Source organism: Sceloporus undulatus, chromosome 1 (assembly GCF_019175285.1).
Source record: "Sceloporus undulatus isolate JIND9_A2432 ecotype Alabama chromosome 1, SceUnd_v1.1, whole genome shotgun sequence".
NCBI classification, from domain to species: domain Eukaryota; kingdom Metazoa; phylum Chordata; class Lepidosauria; order Squamata; family Phrynosomatidae; genus Sceloporus; species Sceloporus undulatus.
Genome location: NC_056522.1, coordinates 277,646,716 through 277,663,709, shown reverse-complemented (window position 1 = coordinate 277,663,709; position 16,994 = coordinate 277,646,716). Strand labels below are relative to the sequence as shown.

Below are 16,994 nucleotides of genomic sequence, written 5' to 3'. Positions count from 1 at the left end.
CCCATTTGTCACTGCAGCATCTCACTTTGGGAAACAGGCGATTGTTGTTGAACTTTTTATTTATTAGATTTTTAGCTGTACTTGTTTTAATCAATGTTGTAAGCCACTCTGGGGCTCATATCAGGAGAAAAGTGGAAACAAAATTCTAATAATAATAATAATAATAATAATAATAATAATGTGACCCTGTTCTTGGCCCTTAGCCCCAGCGGGATCCCTTTAAATTCCCCTAGTCTCCTAGGTCCCTATTCCCACTCCCTGCTGAGCTCAATGACACCCTTTGAGATCTTCCAGTCAAGCTGCCACCACCCAGTGAATCTCCAATGAACTCCCCCTTAGCACACACTGGGACTTGCTAAGGACTTAAATTTCCTTCCCTTGCTAACCTGAGCAAGCAGTAACTGAGCTAAGACACGTGTACAGGAGCAGAGACAGCAGATACTTTTAAAGAAAGGTATTTATTCTAAATAGAAAGAATAGAGCAATAAGATATCATTCATGAAAGGCCTCCTTGCCTTGCATGTACAGAATGAATAAGTTACAAGATGTTCATTTCAGGCAAGCTATTAGATATCCCTCCAGTCCATCTGCCCTGGTCCAGGCCTCAGAGGGAGAGAAGATCTGCTGGACTTTCCCCCTTCCCCACTGCCATCCCCTTCTCCTTTTGTGTCTGGTCTCTTTAGATTGTAAACCTGAGGGCAGGGAAATGTCCAATTAACAATTTGTATGCTGCTCTGATAACCCTTTGGCTGAAGAGCGGGGTATAAGTAAATAAATATGATTATGATTAATACACACACATCTTATTGTGTTGCTTCCTTTCATGTGTACCTTTTTATAAAGTTTAACCCCTGCTGCTGTGCTGCAAATACTAAGGCCTGTTACAGACAGCCAAAATAAAGCTGCTTCGAGTCACAGTGGAGGTATGGTGTTTCAATGATGCATGCGTCCTAAGAGTCCAGAAGTCGCACCAAAGCCCATTGCTCCAGCGGAGCGTGGCTTTGGTGGTAGGCTTCTGGACTCTTAGGACGCATGCTCATTGAAACACCATACCTCCACTGTGGCAGCTTTATTTTGGCTGTCTGTAACAGGCCTAAGAAATTTTTCACAGGCTTCTTCATCTGTGAGTGCTTGTCTCCATACATATCTTGCTTATTATCACAAATTAAGAGCAAAACCTGGGGGCATTTGAAGATACTGACCTTTCAGTTAGAAAATCCTTCTGTCAAAGAAGCTTATTTATGTGAGCTGTAGGAAATATTCTACAGTTCTGGAATCAAATGAGAGTCTAGTGTACTGTGTATAATATAACAACAATGTGTGATCCTAGTTAGAACTTTTGCAGTCGTATTTCACAGTACGTAGATGAAATTTCCAGACTGTCTCCATAGGCAACGCCATATATAATAGATTACAGTAATCCAAAGCAAAGGTTTTTTTGCTCTCTGGTAATCCACCTCCATAGTTTTATAACTGTCATATCAATAAAAGCTAGTAAAAGAGACTCCATGACAGAAACCAGCTGAACCTCTAATGGCAGCAAGGGATGCTGCAAAACACCAAAATTATACACTTGGCCTTTCAAGGGGAGCACAACCCATTTTAGAGAAGACTGGATCCCCCTCATCTGCTCAGAGGAATTACCTTCTACAGAGATTTTCAACATATCTGGGTTGAGCTTGTTATCTTTCATTGAGTCTATTACCACAGCCAGGCACAAGTCCATCACCTCACAAAGCCTCACCTGACTTGGAGAAGTTAAATGAAATAGAGATGACAATGAACTCCAAATCCCTAAATGACCTCAGTTAGCAGTTTTGGGTAAACAGCATTGGAGGATTAGATGAAAACTTGATACAGTGTAAATAAGCCTGCTCACAGTTCAAAGTATGTAGTCCTATTCACAGTTAACTCCAGCAGTTCCCCCAGAAGGATACCATGGCTACAGATTTTGCACAGGTGCCCAAAGGTTTGGCAGTGTTTTTATATATCAAACCTGTTCTTATTTAAGAAGAAGCGAAGCAGTTTTTTCTTCAGCATGCCGTGCCATGGGTATGACTACTCAGTAGTACAGACATCAAAGAACCCAGGGACATTTTCCAAGAGCTATGTTTGCAGCGTGGTCCAGTGGTTTGAAAGCTGGATTAGGGAAATGGAGAGCATGGTTCGAATCCCCTTGGGCAAGTCATACTATTTCAGCCTCAGAGAAACACAATGACAAATCTTCTCTGAACAAATCTTGTCAAGAAAACAATTTGAAGGCACACAACAAGTACAACTATGTTTGCCATGCGGCCATATTAACAAAGTCACTTTCACTATTATACCACAAAAGTGACTGTATATCATTCTGTCAGCAACTGAAAGCATTTTACAGCAACAGATTTATGGTACCCTCATTTCAGGATGAATTATTTTTAGAAATTGACATAAAATACATTCACATATAAAAAAATGTCATCAATTTTAAAGCTAACATTTTAAACTATTTAAGCAATGCTTAAGTCACATGTTGACCTGTGTTCCTCAAGTTGGACAGAATATCTAGTTCACCCTTGGCCTTGCCAATTTTGTTGTTATTGTTGTTGTGTGTCTTCGTGTTATTTCTGACCCTGAGGCAAGCCTATCATGAGGTTTTCTTGGCATGATTTTTCAGGTTTGCCACTGTCTTCCCCTGAGGCTGAGAGCATGTGACATGCCCAAGATCACCCAGTGGGTTTGATGGCCAACTGGGGAATGGAACCCTGGTCTCCAGTCACAGTCCAATACTTACCTTATATTTGAACTGCCCAACAGGAAACAGACTTTCTACTGTGATACATAGCATGTGTCAAAGTAATGCTTCTGAACAAAGACAGCCTTATATTATTATACTTGTACATCTTTCAAATAACAACTAGAACTCCACTTGGAAAATATACAACCAACAACTGAAAATGATTGTGTCTCACAACTGCTCATCTTTGAATGCTACATGATAAAGTACTGTTACCAACAAAAGTACAATCTATACCAACTGTTAACAACCTTTGAAAACAAGTCACCTAGGAATGAAATCTTATTATTTTATTCATTTATATCCAACCTTTCCCCCCTAATCTGGGACTCAAGGCAGCTTACAAAGACTGGAACAAATACAAATAAAAACTAGTATTTCTTTTAAAAAACAGAACTATCAACAGTATTAAAAACAATAAAATATGAGCCAATCTAACAATTCTAGGAAGGAAAATCCAGGCCTGGGAGCATCCACCAAGAACTCCTCTCCTATCTTCCTACCAGATCTACCTATGTAGAGATGTATAATTTCTGGAAATTTTGAAGTCACAGGAAAAACAGGGTTTTTTTCAGGGGAGTTTGGGGGGAAATGGAAATTTTCAGAAAAATTTGAAAAAAATGTAACATTAGCACTTTTAACAGATTGAAAGTCACTGTTACTTTAAGAACATGAAATATGACAGTACAATTTGATTTGGCATAAAATTATCACAACTGGTATACTGAAGTACAGTGTATTCAAACAATTATTACAAACAGAATTTCCTTTTTTTAATTTATTTGTAACAAATGGAGTAATAATCTCCTGAAATTTGGTTTTGTTAGTTTATGTGGAGCAGGCAAAACACACACACAGAGAGAAGAAATCATCAACATTAGTAACAAAAAATTATTTATATTTCCTCTCCACAGTAGCAGACAGAAAGCACCCATTCCCACACAAAAGAATTGGGGGGGAAAGTGTGTGGGAGGGAGGAGGGGCTAAGATTCAATTAATAGGAATGAAATTTAATCAGATTCATTTTCTAAGCTCTGGACAGCATCCGCACTGCAGAAATATTTCAGTCTGACACCACTTTAACTGTTATGGCTCAATGCTAGCCTTTGTTGTGGCAAGGCTAAATGTCTCATAAAACTACAAATCCCAGAATTCCATAGCACTGAGCCATGGCAGTTAAAGTGATGTCAAACTGCATTATTTCTGCAGTGTGGGTGCAGTCCTGCTTATCAGTATCAATCTCTGCTTCTGTTTTGTTACATTTGTCGTCATCACAATTATCATGGACTTCTAAAAACCGAAGGGGAACCCAGATTAAAAGAAGCATCTCTACCTTTTCACATGTCAATGTTTCCAAACATAGACCAGATTCTTTCAGTGCCCTCTAAAGAAAGAAATGCATCTTGCTCTTGCATTGGAGATTTCAGTTTGTAACCTAGGACTTGTTTATCCTCATTCAGTGCACAGAAATTAAAATAATCTGACACCGTATGTAGTTTTTAGAAATTATTTGGAGAATATATGTCTTAAAGATTTTATTCATCATGCTAAAATAAAACATTCTAGAATCGGTTTTCTTTCTTTTTGCAATTTTTTCCAATTTTTGGGTGGAAAAAACAAAAAAGGCTTCAGGAAAAAAACAAGGGAAAAGGGTTTTTTCCTTCAAAATTTCCTTTTTTCCCTGGGCCTTCCCATCTCTATACCTATGAGGTTGATGGGGAAGGGTTTCCCCGAAGACCCCAAAACACAGGCAGGCTCATATGGACAATATGCTTTCATAAAACCTGGGTCTAAACTGTGTATCTTTATCGATCACAATCAGCATTCTGAATTGTGGGCCGAAACAAAGTGGTACACAGTGAAGCTGCTGTCACTAGGAGTTACATGCTTCCTATAAGTTGTCCTAGAGCAGTGGCCCCCAAACTGTGCTCTTTAAGGGGTTTTGGACTTCAGCTCCCAGAATCCCAGACAACTGGCCAACATGGCTGAGGCTTCTGGGAGCTGAAGTCCAAAATCTCTGAAAAGGCACAGTTTGGGGACCACTGCCCTAGAGAAGATTCTCACTGCAGCTCTTTTGAAGAAGCTGAAATTAAAAAGCAGCTCCACACAGTATAGTTAGCCCCTGGTATTCACTGGGTTTTGGTTCCAGCACTCCCACTGATATCCAAACCTGTGGATGTTCAAGTCCCATTATATGCGGGGGAGGGGGGGAGAGATGGTGCCCCTTATATAAAATGGAAAAATCAACGTTTTCTTTTTTGGAATTTTTTGTTGCTGTTGAATCAAGGCATGGATGATTTAATCCATGGAGCCAGGATCCATGGATATAGAGGACCAATTGCACTAGTCCAAACTGGATATGAATGTGTCATCACGGTCACAAAAGATGTCTCTATGAACTAGTGAAGTTCATGCATAAGTTTTAACTGTGGAAATATATATCTGGCTATCTAAGAAACATGAACTTCCAGGCTTTTGCAACTGAATCCAAGAATGCATCCAAGGTGTGAGTGCATGCAAAGAGTGTAGCCCCATCCAACATAGGTTGAATCTCTACTCCCTATCTGACTTCTGATTAACCAGGTGTCTGGATTAATGTGAAGTCGAAGGCTTTCATGGCTGGCATAGTTTTTGTGGGTTTTTCAGGCTATGTGGTCGTGTTCTGGAAGAGTTTATTCCTGAAGTTTCGCCAGCATCTGTTGCTGGCATCTTCAGAGAAAGATTAAGCTTCAATTTGTTTGCTATTACTAATGACACACACGGGTGCAGAACCAAAAGAGCTTCCTTGGAATGAACCAGAGATAAGCAATAGTTGGGTGTCATCTGCAAACAAATAACACCAGACCCCAAAGTTCTGGACACTGTCTTCTACTGATTTCAAGTAAATTAAATAGCATGCTATGTTTAAATACTTTAAAAACTGAATGGCACCACAGACCAACAACAAAAGGGTTGAACTGAAGTCCTCTAGCACCATCTTCTGGGCTGACCTCCCCAGAAGAAACATCAGCCCTTGTAAAACAGTACCATCCTAGCATGGCAGCCCAGAAGGATACCACAGTATTGAAAGATGCTTCCAATTTTACTAAGGCTTCTAATATAATCAGGCAAAATTTTGTATCCTTCTCAGTGCCAAGTGCCATGCCTATGATTTTTTCAAAGTAGAGCAAACCATATATTATTTGGCTAAAAGTTTAAGTGGGGTGGATTAAGGGTATATAAACTACAACTTCAGACTAATAAACTCTTCTTTAAAGTGAAGGTTTGTGTAACTACACTCCTTATGTTTGGAAATTCTCTGTAATAGTTACAGAGAATGCAGCCTTCAAACAACTATTTACAGTAGAGATGGGAATGAAGCAAGCCTCCAGTGAGGTACAGTGAGAGTTGCAATCCAAGAACAAGAGCTGCCTGAACAATTTCAAACTTTGAGATTTATCAACTGCCTATCGAAATATTTATCCATTGCATTTACATCGAGCACTTCAGCTGACAAGCACCTAACAGCATACATTATATTTTATTCACAGAATGCTATGATCATTTCCTGGTCAAGACGAAACTTAGAGCCAATATCTGCCCCACCGGGGGTGGCGGACCCATTAGAATGGTCCGCCCTCGAAGGCTGATGGAACCCATTGGATTCCAGACAGCCTTAGAGGGTTTAATGGTTGGGAATGCCGGTGATCCTGTCGATGCTCTGGTCAATACCTGGAACACCGATCTTACCAGGGCTATCGACACGATCGCTCCCAAGCGCCCTTGCCATCCCTCCCCAAATCGGAGGCCCTGGTTCACGCCAGAGCTGAGGAAGATGAAGCGGTTTGGACGACGGCTAGAGCGCAGGTGGCGGAAGACTCGACTCTTATCCGACAGAACTCGCCATAGGAACTTTCTTCGTTCCTATCGGGAGGCAATACGTGCAGCGAAGAGAGCCTTCTCCTCTACACGTATTGCGTCTGCAGAGTCCCGTCCAGCAGAGCTGTTTAAGGTGGTGAGGGAAATGACACAGGTGCCCCCTGCGCCAAATCCCTTACTTAACCCGATGACGGCCTGCTGTGACGTGTTTAACAACTACTTTGCAGACAAAATCTCTCAGATAAGAGCCGACTTAGATGCCACAGTTGAAACAGAGTCGACAGGCGAGGCGTCCAGTGACTTCGCCGATGTAGTTATACTGGATCAGCTCCAATCTGTGAGTACTGATGACGTGGACAAGCTGCTTGGTAAGGTGAGGAAGACAACTTGCCCTCTCGACCCTTGCCCATCATGGCTGGCCATCCAGGGGGGGGATGCATTGATGAGATTCCTCACGGATATCATCGGTGCATCCTTCAGGGAAGGACATGTTCTATCTTGTTTAAAGGAAGCGGCGGTTAGGCCACTCCTGAAAAAACCTTCCCTAGACCCCCTGGATATGAAGAATTATAGGCCGGTGTCATTGCTGCCATTTTTGAGCAAGGTGATCGAGAGGGCGGTTGCCCTTCAGCTCCAAGCTGTCTTGGATGAAACCGATTATCTAGACCCATTTCAAACTGGCTTTAGGACAGGCTTTGGGGTTGAGACTGCCATGGTTGCCTTGACCGACGATCTGCGTCTGAGCATTGACAAGGGGAGTGTGACCCTGTTGGTGCTCTTAGACCTCTCAGCGGCTTTTGATACTATAGATCACGGCATCCTCTTGGACCGCCTGAGGGGGTTAGGTATCGGGGGCACTGCTCTGCAGTGGTTCAGGTCCTTCCTCTCGGGCAGGTCTCAAAGGGTGCTACTCGGGGACTGTAGCTCCAGTAAGAGGTACCTCACTTGTGGGGTTCCTCAGGGGGCTATTTTGTCCCCAATGTTATTTAACATCTATATGAAGCCGCTGGGTGAGATAATACGGAGTCATGGTGCTGGGTGTTATCAGTACGCTGATGACACCCAAATCTATTTCTCTGTATCTCGTTCGTCGGCCTCGAATTCCGATGGCATCTCTTCTCTCAATGAATATCTTCAGGCGGTAATGGGCTGGATGAGGAAAAACAGATTGAAACTGAATCCAGACAAGACGGAGGTGCTCATGGTAGCGGCCCCGAAACCAAGAATTGGGTTGCAACCTCCAGTCCTGGATGGGGTCACACTCTCCTCCAGCGACTGTGTTCGCAGTCTGGGGGTGCTCCTTGACTCGTCGCTCCTGATGACAAATCAGGTAAATGCGACGGTCAGGAGTGCCTGTTACCAGCTTCGGCTGATACGCCAGCTGCGCCCTTTTCTGGAAGTAAGGGATCTCGAGACGGTTGTGCACGCGCTGGTAACCTCACGCCTTGACTTCTGTAATGCACTCTACATGGGGCTACCCCTGTGCTTGACTCGGAAATTACAGCTGGTTCAAAACATGGCAGCCAGGCTTGTCTCAGGTACATCTAGGAGGGACCACATTACTCCGGTTTTGAGGTCCCTCCACTGGCTGCCTATCAGCTTCCGGGCCCAGTACAAGGTGTTGGTTATCACCTTTAAAGCCCTAAATGGCTTGGGTCCAAGCGATCTTAGGGACCGCCTCCTCCCGTACAATCCTCCCCACGCTCTCCGGTCCTCTGGGAGGAACTTACTACAGCCTCTAAAATCTAGGCTTGCGGCGACCTCCCAGAGGGCGTTCTCTGCTGTCGCCCCCAAACTCTGGAACGACCTGCCGGATGAGATCCGTCAGATAACATCATTAGACAGCTTTAAAAAAGCGGTCAAGACGGATCTCTTCTGGCAGGCCTTTCCAGATTAACCATCCCGGCCCAGGTTCCTGATTCCCTCATTCCTCCCGTGGCCCCATCTTAGTGATGGTCGAGGATCAACAGAGGGATATCAGGGTTTTTAGTTTTTAATTGTTGTTTTTATGCATTGACATTGTGTTTTAATATGTTATACTGTTTAATACAGTGGTACCCCGGGATACGAAATGACCGCGTTACGAAATTTCCGGGATACGAAAAAATTAGATAGGAAAAAAACGTTCCGGGGGTCGTTTTTTTTTTCGGCTTACGAAAAATTTTTTGGTGCTTTTCGGCGCTTTTTCGCACGAAATCGCGGCTTTCCAGCGCTAGCGGCTATGGCTTTTTCGGGTTGCGAAATCTTTCAGGTTACGAACGGCGCCGCGGAACGAATTAAATTCGTAACCCAGGGTACCACTGTACTGTCTTAAGGGGGGGAGGGATAAAGTGTTTTTAATTGTCATATTTTATATTTTACTGTTGTTAACCGCCTGGATTGGTTTGCCAGAGGGCGGTATACAAATAATAATAATAATAATAATAATAATAATAATTATTATTATTATTATTATTATTATTATTATTATTATTATTATTATGATGTAGAGGTCAAGCAGATAAATGGTGCCCTTGGGTTGGCCATAATGGAACATCTTCTCATTTACGTTCACTGTTCTTATCCACAATGCCACACTGGCCCTCAATATATACACAACCGACATATGTATGCCTAAAGTGAAATGTGACTGGTGCTGCACTGAACTCTGAATCCTGATTGCTACTGTCATCAACAGGCCTGAAAGAAGAAAAGCCCTCCCTTTATCCACCATCTTGAAGGAGAGGAAGACAAGCCCTCCCTTCAGCCATCTTGAAGGGAGAAAGAGGGGCAGGCGAGCTCCAACTGCCTTGCCCGGAGGAAGACCAGCCCTCCCTTCAGCCACCATCTTGAAGGGAGAGAGGGGCAGGCGAGCTCCAACTGCCTTGCCCAGAGGAAGACCAGCCCTCCCTTCAGCCACCATCTTGAAGGGGAGAGAGGCAGGTGAGCTCCACCAGGCCTGCCTGGAAGAAGCAGAGTCCTCCCTCCGGTCCATCTGCCTTGGTCCAGGCCTCAGAGGGGGAGAAGAATGCTGGACCTGATCCCCTCCCCCCTCTCCATTCCCTTCTTCTTTTGTGTCATGTCTTTTAGATTGTAAGCCTGCGGGCAGGGAACTATCTGGTTAAAAAATAATAAATGTAAGCCGCCCTGAGAGCCATTAGGGCTGAAGGGCAGGATATAAATACCTAAATAGATAAATAAATAAAATAAACAGAACTCCAAGGGAGAGCAGATCTTCTAGATTTTTCCCCTTCCCTACTGTCATTCTCATCTCCTTTTGTGTCTTGTCTTTTTTAGATTGTAAGCCCGAGGGCAGGGAAATGTCTAATTAACAAACTGTAACCCTGCTCTGATAGACTTGGCTGAAGAGCAGAGTATAAATAAATGAATATTATTATTATTATTATTATTACAGTATTAATAATCATCTCCTACTAAGTGAGTGTTGGACAGTTGTTAATGGACTGTAATTTTGCTTTGCTCAAACTGCACATTATGATAGCAAACCACTTTAAATCACAAGGTGGGAACTGGTGCCCTAAAGTCCAGAACCACCCTGCAAAGCCTTATCAACCAACCTCTAGTGTTCATGCTGTGCTCCTCCTCACCATAACCCCACATACTCCTTCAAGGGCACTCCAGTGTAACTGTTTGGTGAATACTTTATACACTTCTGAAGTCAGAACCCATATCATCTTTGTTCCTATCAATTTCTTTCTGAAGTACTTGATATTTGGGTAATTCTGGAAGTACTCAGGAAGCATTAGAGGCACTCAGGTTTTGGATGTTGAGATCATCATCAGTGCTCAGTAAGCAATGGTGAGCAAGAGCATCAAGCCTCTGTGAACTGCCATCCTCCAGCTACAACAGCTATTTGGTATCTTGGTTACTTAGAAAGTCAAGGAAAGGAAATCAACATAGGAAATATTAACATCAACAGAATAAGTCATTGTGAGGATCTGCGGGGAGTCAGTGGTAGAAAGAAGGGAGGGAGCTTCCTGGTTTTATCAAATGCAAGAACCTGCATGTATTAATTAGGAAAATTTTTGGTTTCATTTGGAGGGACCATTTTCTAATCTGATGCAATTCTGTTTCTTTTAAAAAAATAAAAAAATTAGGGGAGGGAAAGACTTAGGATGTGTTTTGGTATGGAGAAGAGAGGAAAAGCAAGCCATCATGATTATGGTGAGAAGAAAGGAGATCAGACATTTCTGAAAATTACTCTTTTTCAGGAGAGATGTTTGGAGACTAGAAACAAATAAGCAGACACTTTATCTACAACTTATTCACATACCATAACTTTAAAGAAAATTAAATCACAATAAAGCTTTCCCAAAGTATTTAAAAGAAATTATTAAAAGGATAAAAGTCTTCAATTACCAGAACAAAAGTGTTAAAACATATATTTAGTGCAGAGGAAGGACCATGTTATCTAGTTATCACATCACTGAAGAGCTCAGTCCATGAAATAAAAATTTACAGTGTAGACATACGCCAGGTCAACTATGGGCTCTGCTCTCCAAATGAATACGATGCACGCACTAATAAATATACAACAGATCATGTTTCACTGTACAACAGAAAGCACAGAATACATTAAGGCTGTAATCCAGGGGTAGGCAATCTTTTTGAGCCGGGGGCCGGGTTGCTGTCTCTCAGACAACTGGGGGGCCCGATGCCAAAAAATAAATAATTAAATAATTTTTAAAAAATGTAAATAAATAAACCGGGACAAATGTAGGACAACATTTTCAAATGGTGGACACTTTTTTAAAAAAAAGTGGAGGACATGCAAAAAAAATTGCTGATTTTTTAACAAATGTTAATATAAATGCATGTTTCTGAGGCATCTATAGACAATTGCCCCCCTTGCCCCTGCGCGCGAGAGGCCAAAGGCCCCGGCGGCAATTGGCGGCAGGACCAGGCTGGGGCCAGTCCCAAGGCCTCGCCGGGCCGCATCTGGCCCACGGGCCACAGGTTGCCTACCCCTGCTGTAATCCCTTTAATGAACATACTGTATATAGTCATGTAAATACTACATTTTAAAAAGGGAACCATCCCTTGGTTAAAGGCAAGAGTGCATTCTGTCTTGGAAACATTGACCTCCCTCTTCTGTCTCTTCCATCCATCCTTTAGTGTGAGCCAAAACAGTTATGCCTACCAGAATTTTGTAGGTTCTTTGGCATTGTTTCCCTTTGCTTCAACATTTAGAATAGACCCTTTGTTGCAGGTCCCTAAGTTTTACCCTCAAGTTATCCTTGGGTCATATTAAAATCCATAATTTGCCCCCAAAACCTGCCCTCAACTTATATGAGGTTGACTTACAGTCAAGTATATATGCTAGGTCCAAAACACACTGCAGAAATCATTCAGTTTGAGGCCGCTTTAACTGCCCTGGCACAATGCTACCTAGGGAATCCTGGGAGCTGTAGTTTTGTGTGACATTTGGCCTCCTCTATCGGAGCACTCTGGTAACAAAGCAAACTATAATTCCCAGGATTCCCGAGCACTGAGCCAGAGTAGTTACAGTGGTTTCAACTGGATGATTCCTGCAGTGTTTTCAACCTTAGTGGGATCTAACCTTGGAACAGACACATACAGTGGGCCCTTGTTATACACTGGGGTTTGGTTCCAAGATCCCCCGTGTATAACAAAATCTGTGTATGCTAAAGTCCCATTAAATATAATGACATAGCAACATGAGTCCCTTATAAAAAATGGAAAATCAAGGTTTGACATTTGAAATTTATACTTTTTTGGAACATTTTCAAACCGTGGATGCTTGAATCCGTGTATAAAAATCTGTGTATAAGGAGGGCCAAATGTATATGAATGAACATATTCAACCAATATTTCTGCTAATTTAGCAATATTACTACACTATGCCCTTGGATACGTCATAAGGTAAAAGCAGCAAGTTATATGCTTGCTTCATCCCTGAATGTATGTATCATATCAAGTTTATATTTTCTGTTATATGTATCAGCAGTCATATATAGCTCCTTCTTATATGACAGTACACACACACACACACACACACACACACGTGCACCGTCCTATTTTAAAAAAAAAATAATTACAGAAGGGAAAGTCCCCAAATACAGTGCATCAATATATTTTCCAACACTATGTAAACTCTTACATTATTAAAAACAGAAACCAAAGTTATTGAACTTAACCACAAACTTACAATGTTAGTTTTTAAAAAATTAAGCACACTATATAACTTTTTAACCCAGGTACAAACTGGAAACATTTCAAACATTTCAAGATACAAATACGGCCAGAAAAACTTTACGCAATTCATCTTCTCTGGGAGCCACAATACAATGATTCAATTTCAACACTGCATGAGGCTGCATGAGATCAGTTGACAAATCCAAACTCCAGTACAGATTTGTGAACTGACATGTTCCTTTTATATCTCCACAGCGATATCACTTCCTACACTTTCTGAGCTGCATGTTCACTTAGTTATCCCAGTTCTTACGAAGCCATGTTGACTCACTTGGAGTCATCACTTTATCTTTTGTTTCTAGAAGCAGCAAAGCTATAGCTAACTTATTTTATATACAAAGCATCACGTGTCTTCTGGACCATGTGTGTGTGCAGGCTGGGCCAAATAAAGTGTGGTACATCAAGTTTTCTGAAAAGCATAATAGATCTATTTAGGGCATGCTGTCAGCAGAAGCGTAATGGCAACCCTCAGCCCAAAGTTTGCAAGCTCCCTCTGTCCATTATTGTTGATGCCACACCAGCCCAAGCTTATTATGATGAGGCATAATTCAGCCATTCATATAAAGATATAAAAAGAATTAGCTCTTTTAACCTATTTTTACTGAATATAGTGAGGTAATATGACCCTTATTTCACATAAACTTAGCTGGCTGATTCCCAAGGGCCCACAGCTAAGCATAAATGAACAGGTCTTACAAGTCTCCATTTCTCAAAGCTTTTTTTCACATTCTGGTCTACTCTTCAAAATGGTTTATAAACATCTGGAGCTACCTATAGAAATGTATATAGGCTGAACAGATAACAAATCAGGAGAACACATAGCATGCAAAATTCTACTTTTAGGGCCCAAACAGACAGGCCAAAATAAAGCTGCTTCGGGTCACTTTGGAGGTATGCTGTTTAAATGCTGCATGCATTCTAAGAACTTGGAAGGCGCGCCAAAGTCATGCTCCAATCCTAAGGACTGGAGCGCAGCTGTGGCACAGCTTCTGGCCTCTTAAGATGTGTCATTTAAACAGCATACAGTGGGTCCTCGCCTTACATGGGGATTCGTTCCGGATCCCTCTGCGTAAGGCGATTTCCGCCTATGCTCAAGCCCCATTGGAAACAATGGGGCTTATGCATGGCGGCGCGGCGGCACCCCTTCCACCCCGTGGCTTGAGCACGTATGCTCAAGCCGCGTAAAGCGCGCCTGCGTATGATGCAGGCGCACTGTACCTCCAAAGTGTCCCAAAGCAGCTTTATTCTGGCCTGTCTGGGCCTAAGAAAGCTGTGGACATTATCCAGCTTTCCCCTTCATTCTCAGGCTACTTTCCTTGACACCATAGTATTCAAGCTATATTTGCACGGTGCCTACTCAAGGATACTAACTTTTCAAAGTACTGTAGTACAGTCGGAGCTCTGTGTTCATGGATTCTTTATCCATGGAATCAACCATCAATGGCTTGAAAATATTCCCAATATATCTACAAAAAAAGCAAACCTTTATTTTGCCATTTTATACAGTATAAGGAATATCATTTGACTATGCCATTGTACTTAATGGGATGAACATCCATAGATTTTGGTATCCATGGGGCATCCTGGAAGCAAACTCCAGCTGATATCAGGGGCCCACTGCACCATGCGTTTGAAGGAGCCAGCATGGTGTACTGGTTTGAACACTGGATTATGACTCTGAAGATCAAAGTTCAAATCCCTACTTGGCCATGAAACCCACTGGCTGACCCTGGGCAGGTCACACTCTCTCAGCCTCAGAGGATGACAATGGCAAACCTTCTCTGAAGAAACTGCCAAGAAAGTCCCATGATAGGGATGCCTTATTGTCACCGTAAGTTGGAAGGACTTGAAGGCACACAATTTTCTGGCAGTGGCTTCCCCCCCCCCAGCCATTTTTTGCTAGGAAAAAAATGCTAATTTGAGGGTGGTCTGGGGGGGGGGCAAGTCTCTGTCTCTCAGCCTCAGAATATGGCAATGGCACATCCCCTCTGAAGAAACCTCTCAAGAAAACATGGTTATAGGGTCATCATAAGCTGGAACAACTTGAAGGTACACAACAACAAAACATGTGTGTGAACATTCTAACAAGGGTGTCACTGCAAAAACTGGCATCTAGCTGCACTGTGTCCTTGTAACAAAAACCTGGAGCTTTACAAAGGATAATATAGGTTTGTTGTTGCTTGTGCCTCCAAATTGTTTCTAACTTATGGCAACACTAAGGTGAACTTATCATTGGGTTTTCCTGGCAAAACTTGTTCAAAGGGGGCTTTCCATTACTTTCCTCTGAGGCTGAGAGAGTGTGACTTGCTCAAGGTCACCTAGTAGGGTTCATGGCTGAGCCAGGATCTGAGCCCTGGTCTCCAGAACTGTAGTCCGACACTCAAACAACTCCGCCGTGACAATATAGGTACCAGCTGTTATTGATACTCCTGCATAGGGTTACTATAGTGGACCCTTGTTATCTGCTGGGGTTTGGTTCCAGCCCCCCCCCCTCCCCATGGATAACAAAATCCATGGATGTTCAAGTCCCATTAAATATACAGTGCGCCCGCATCATACGCGGACGCCTTTTATGTGGCTTTCAGCTTATGCTGAAAGCCATGCAACGGAACTAGAACGGTGCGCATGCCGCATGCACAAGTCCCATTACTTTTAATGGGGCTCAAGCATATGTGCTATTTACTTTACACTGGGGAGCGGGGTTTGGAATGGATCCCCACGTAAAGCAAGGGCGCACTGTAATGGAAAAGGAAAAGGATGTCTCTAAAATAAAATGGAAATTCAAAGTTTGCTGTGTGGAATTAATACTTTTTAAGAATATTTTCAAGCCTTGGATGTTTGAATCTGTGGGTTAAAGAATCCGTGGATACGGAGGGCTGACTGTCCTCTGCCTGAGAAGTGAGGTGGCAGTTTACAATATGCGCATGGATGAACATTTATATGAGCAGCTTTGCTTTGAGGGGTGCTTTGCTCTGGCTTGCTCACTGTCCTGCAAGCACACAGTTCCGGTTTAAAGGGCAAACCTCTTACACCGGGATCCAGCCACACTTTCTGGGCTCCAAAGTTCGTTAACCAGCACAATCCCTGAAGTGTCCCAGAGCCCCCTAATTGACCTGGGGTGGCCTTTTGGTCTCCATTCTCCCCTCAACCCACCCCAGCCCCCTTTTGACCCACCCCTTCACAGGTCCTCCTCCTTTTTCCAGGACCTGCCCTCCCTCCCCACCTTCTCTGTCCAGGACCAGAGGTCCTCCCTTTCCGCCTTTCCTCTCCAGGAGGCATTGCGAAATGTCCTCCATTCTGAGCAGGGCTATGAACAGAGCGACCAGGGGCCCTGCTTTTCCCATGACTGTCCTCCATTTCCACGCTCTGCCCGGGAGGGATTCCAAACGTCCTCCATTCTGAGCAGGACTATGAAGAGGGAGGGGGCGGCCAAAGGGGTCCTCCTTTTCCAGGACATGTCCTCTATTTCCGCCTCCTCTGCGCATTTCGAGCAGGACTCAAGCAGCTTGCGTTTGCTATTCCTAGGAGCTTGTGGCGCTTGCGTGGTCCCTGCCCTCCATTCGGGGTTCCCAGGACGCCCACCTCCAAGCCCCGGGGGCTGTGTCCATGCCAAGAGCGGGGGCGCCGTCGGCCACCCCTCTTTCCCTGAGCCTCCCTGAGAGGCCTGCCTTGCCATGTGCCCGGGAGGGACAATGCGGGCCCAGGGCGGGAAGAGAGGAAGTGAGCGAAGGAGGGAGGAGGCCTGACAGCGGCCCTTCGACCAGGCCTTGCCTCTTGCCCTCCTCCTCCGAGGCTCAAGGCAAACGTGGACCCGGGGGCCCCGAAGCCTCCCCCGTCGGGGCCTGTCTGGGCCTAGGCGCCCGCCCTCTCTCCTTCCCCGCTCTCACCTCGTTGAGCTGCCTCTCGGCCGTCTCCCGCAGCGTGGAGTCCATGGTGCCCCGCAGGGCCTCGATTATAGTGTTGGGGTCCATGGCGGCCGCCGTCGCCGCGGGGCCCGAAAGAGGAAGGCTAGGCGAGGAGGAGGAGGAGGAGGAGGCCCTCTGCGCACATGGACCCCGCCGCTCCTCGGAGGCAGCCGGCGGCGCGAAAGGAGGGAACAGGAGCGCCAAGGCCCCGGATGGAGCTCCCCGCGCGACGCCGATGG

At 44.0% G+C, this 16,994-nt stretch overlaps 1 protein-coding gene across 1 annotated transcript in view; it reads right to left on the bottom strand.

Annotated features, from left to right (window-relative positions):
- Nucleotides 1-16,994, bottom strand: part of IPO7 (importin 7) — a 71,504-nt gene extending 54,510 nt beyond the window's left edge. Inside the window, exon 1 of the mRNA XM_042445233.1 lies at nt 16,738-16,994. Coding sequence (XP_042301167.1) covers nt 16,738-16,821 — 84 coding nt within the window. The 5' untranslated portion in view covers nt 16,822-16,994. The remainder of the gene's footprint in view (nt 1-16,737) is intronic.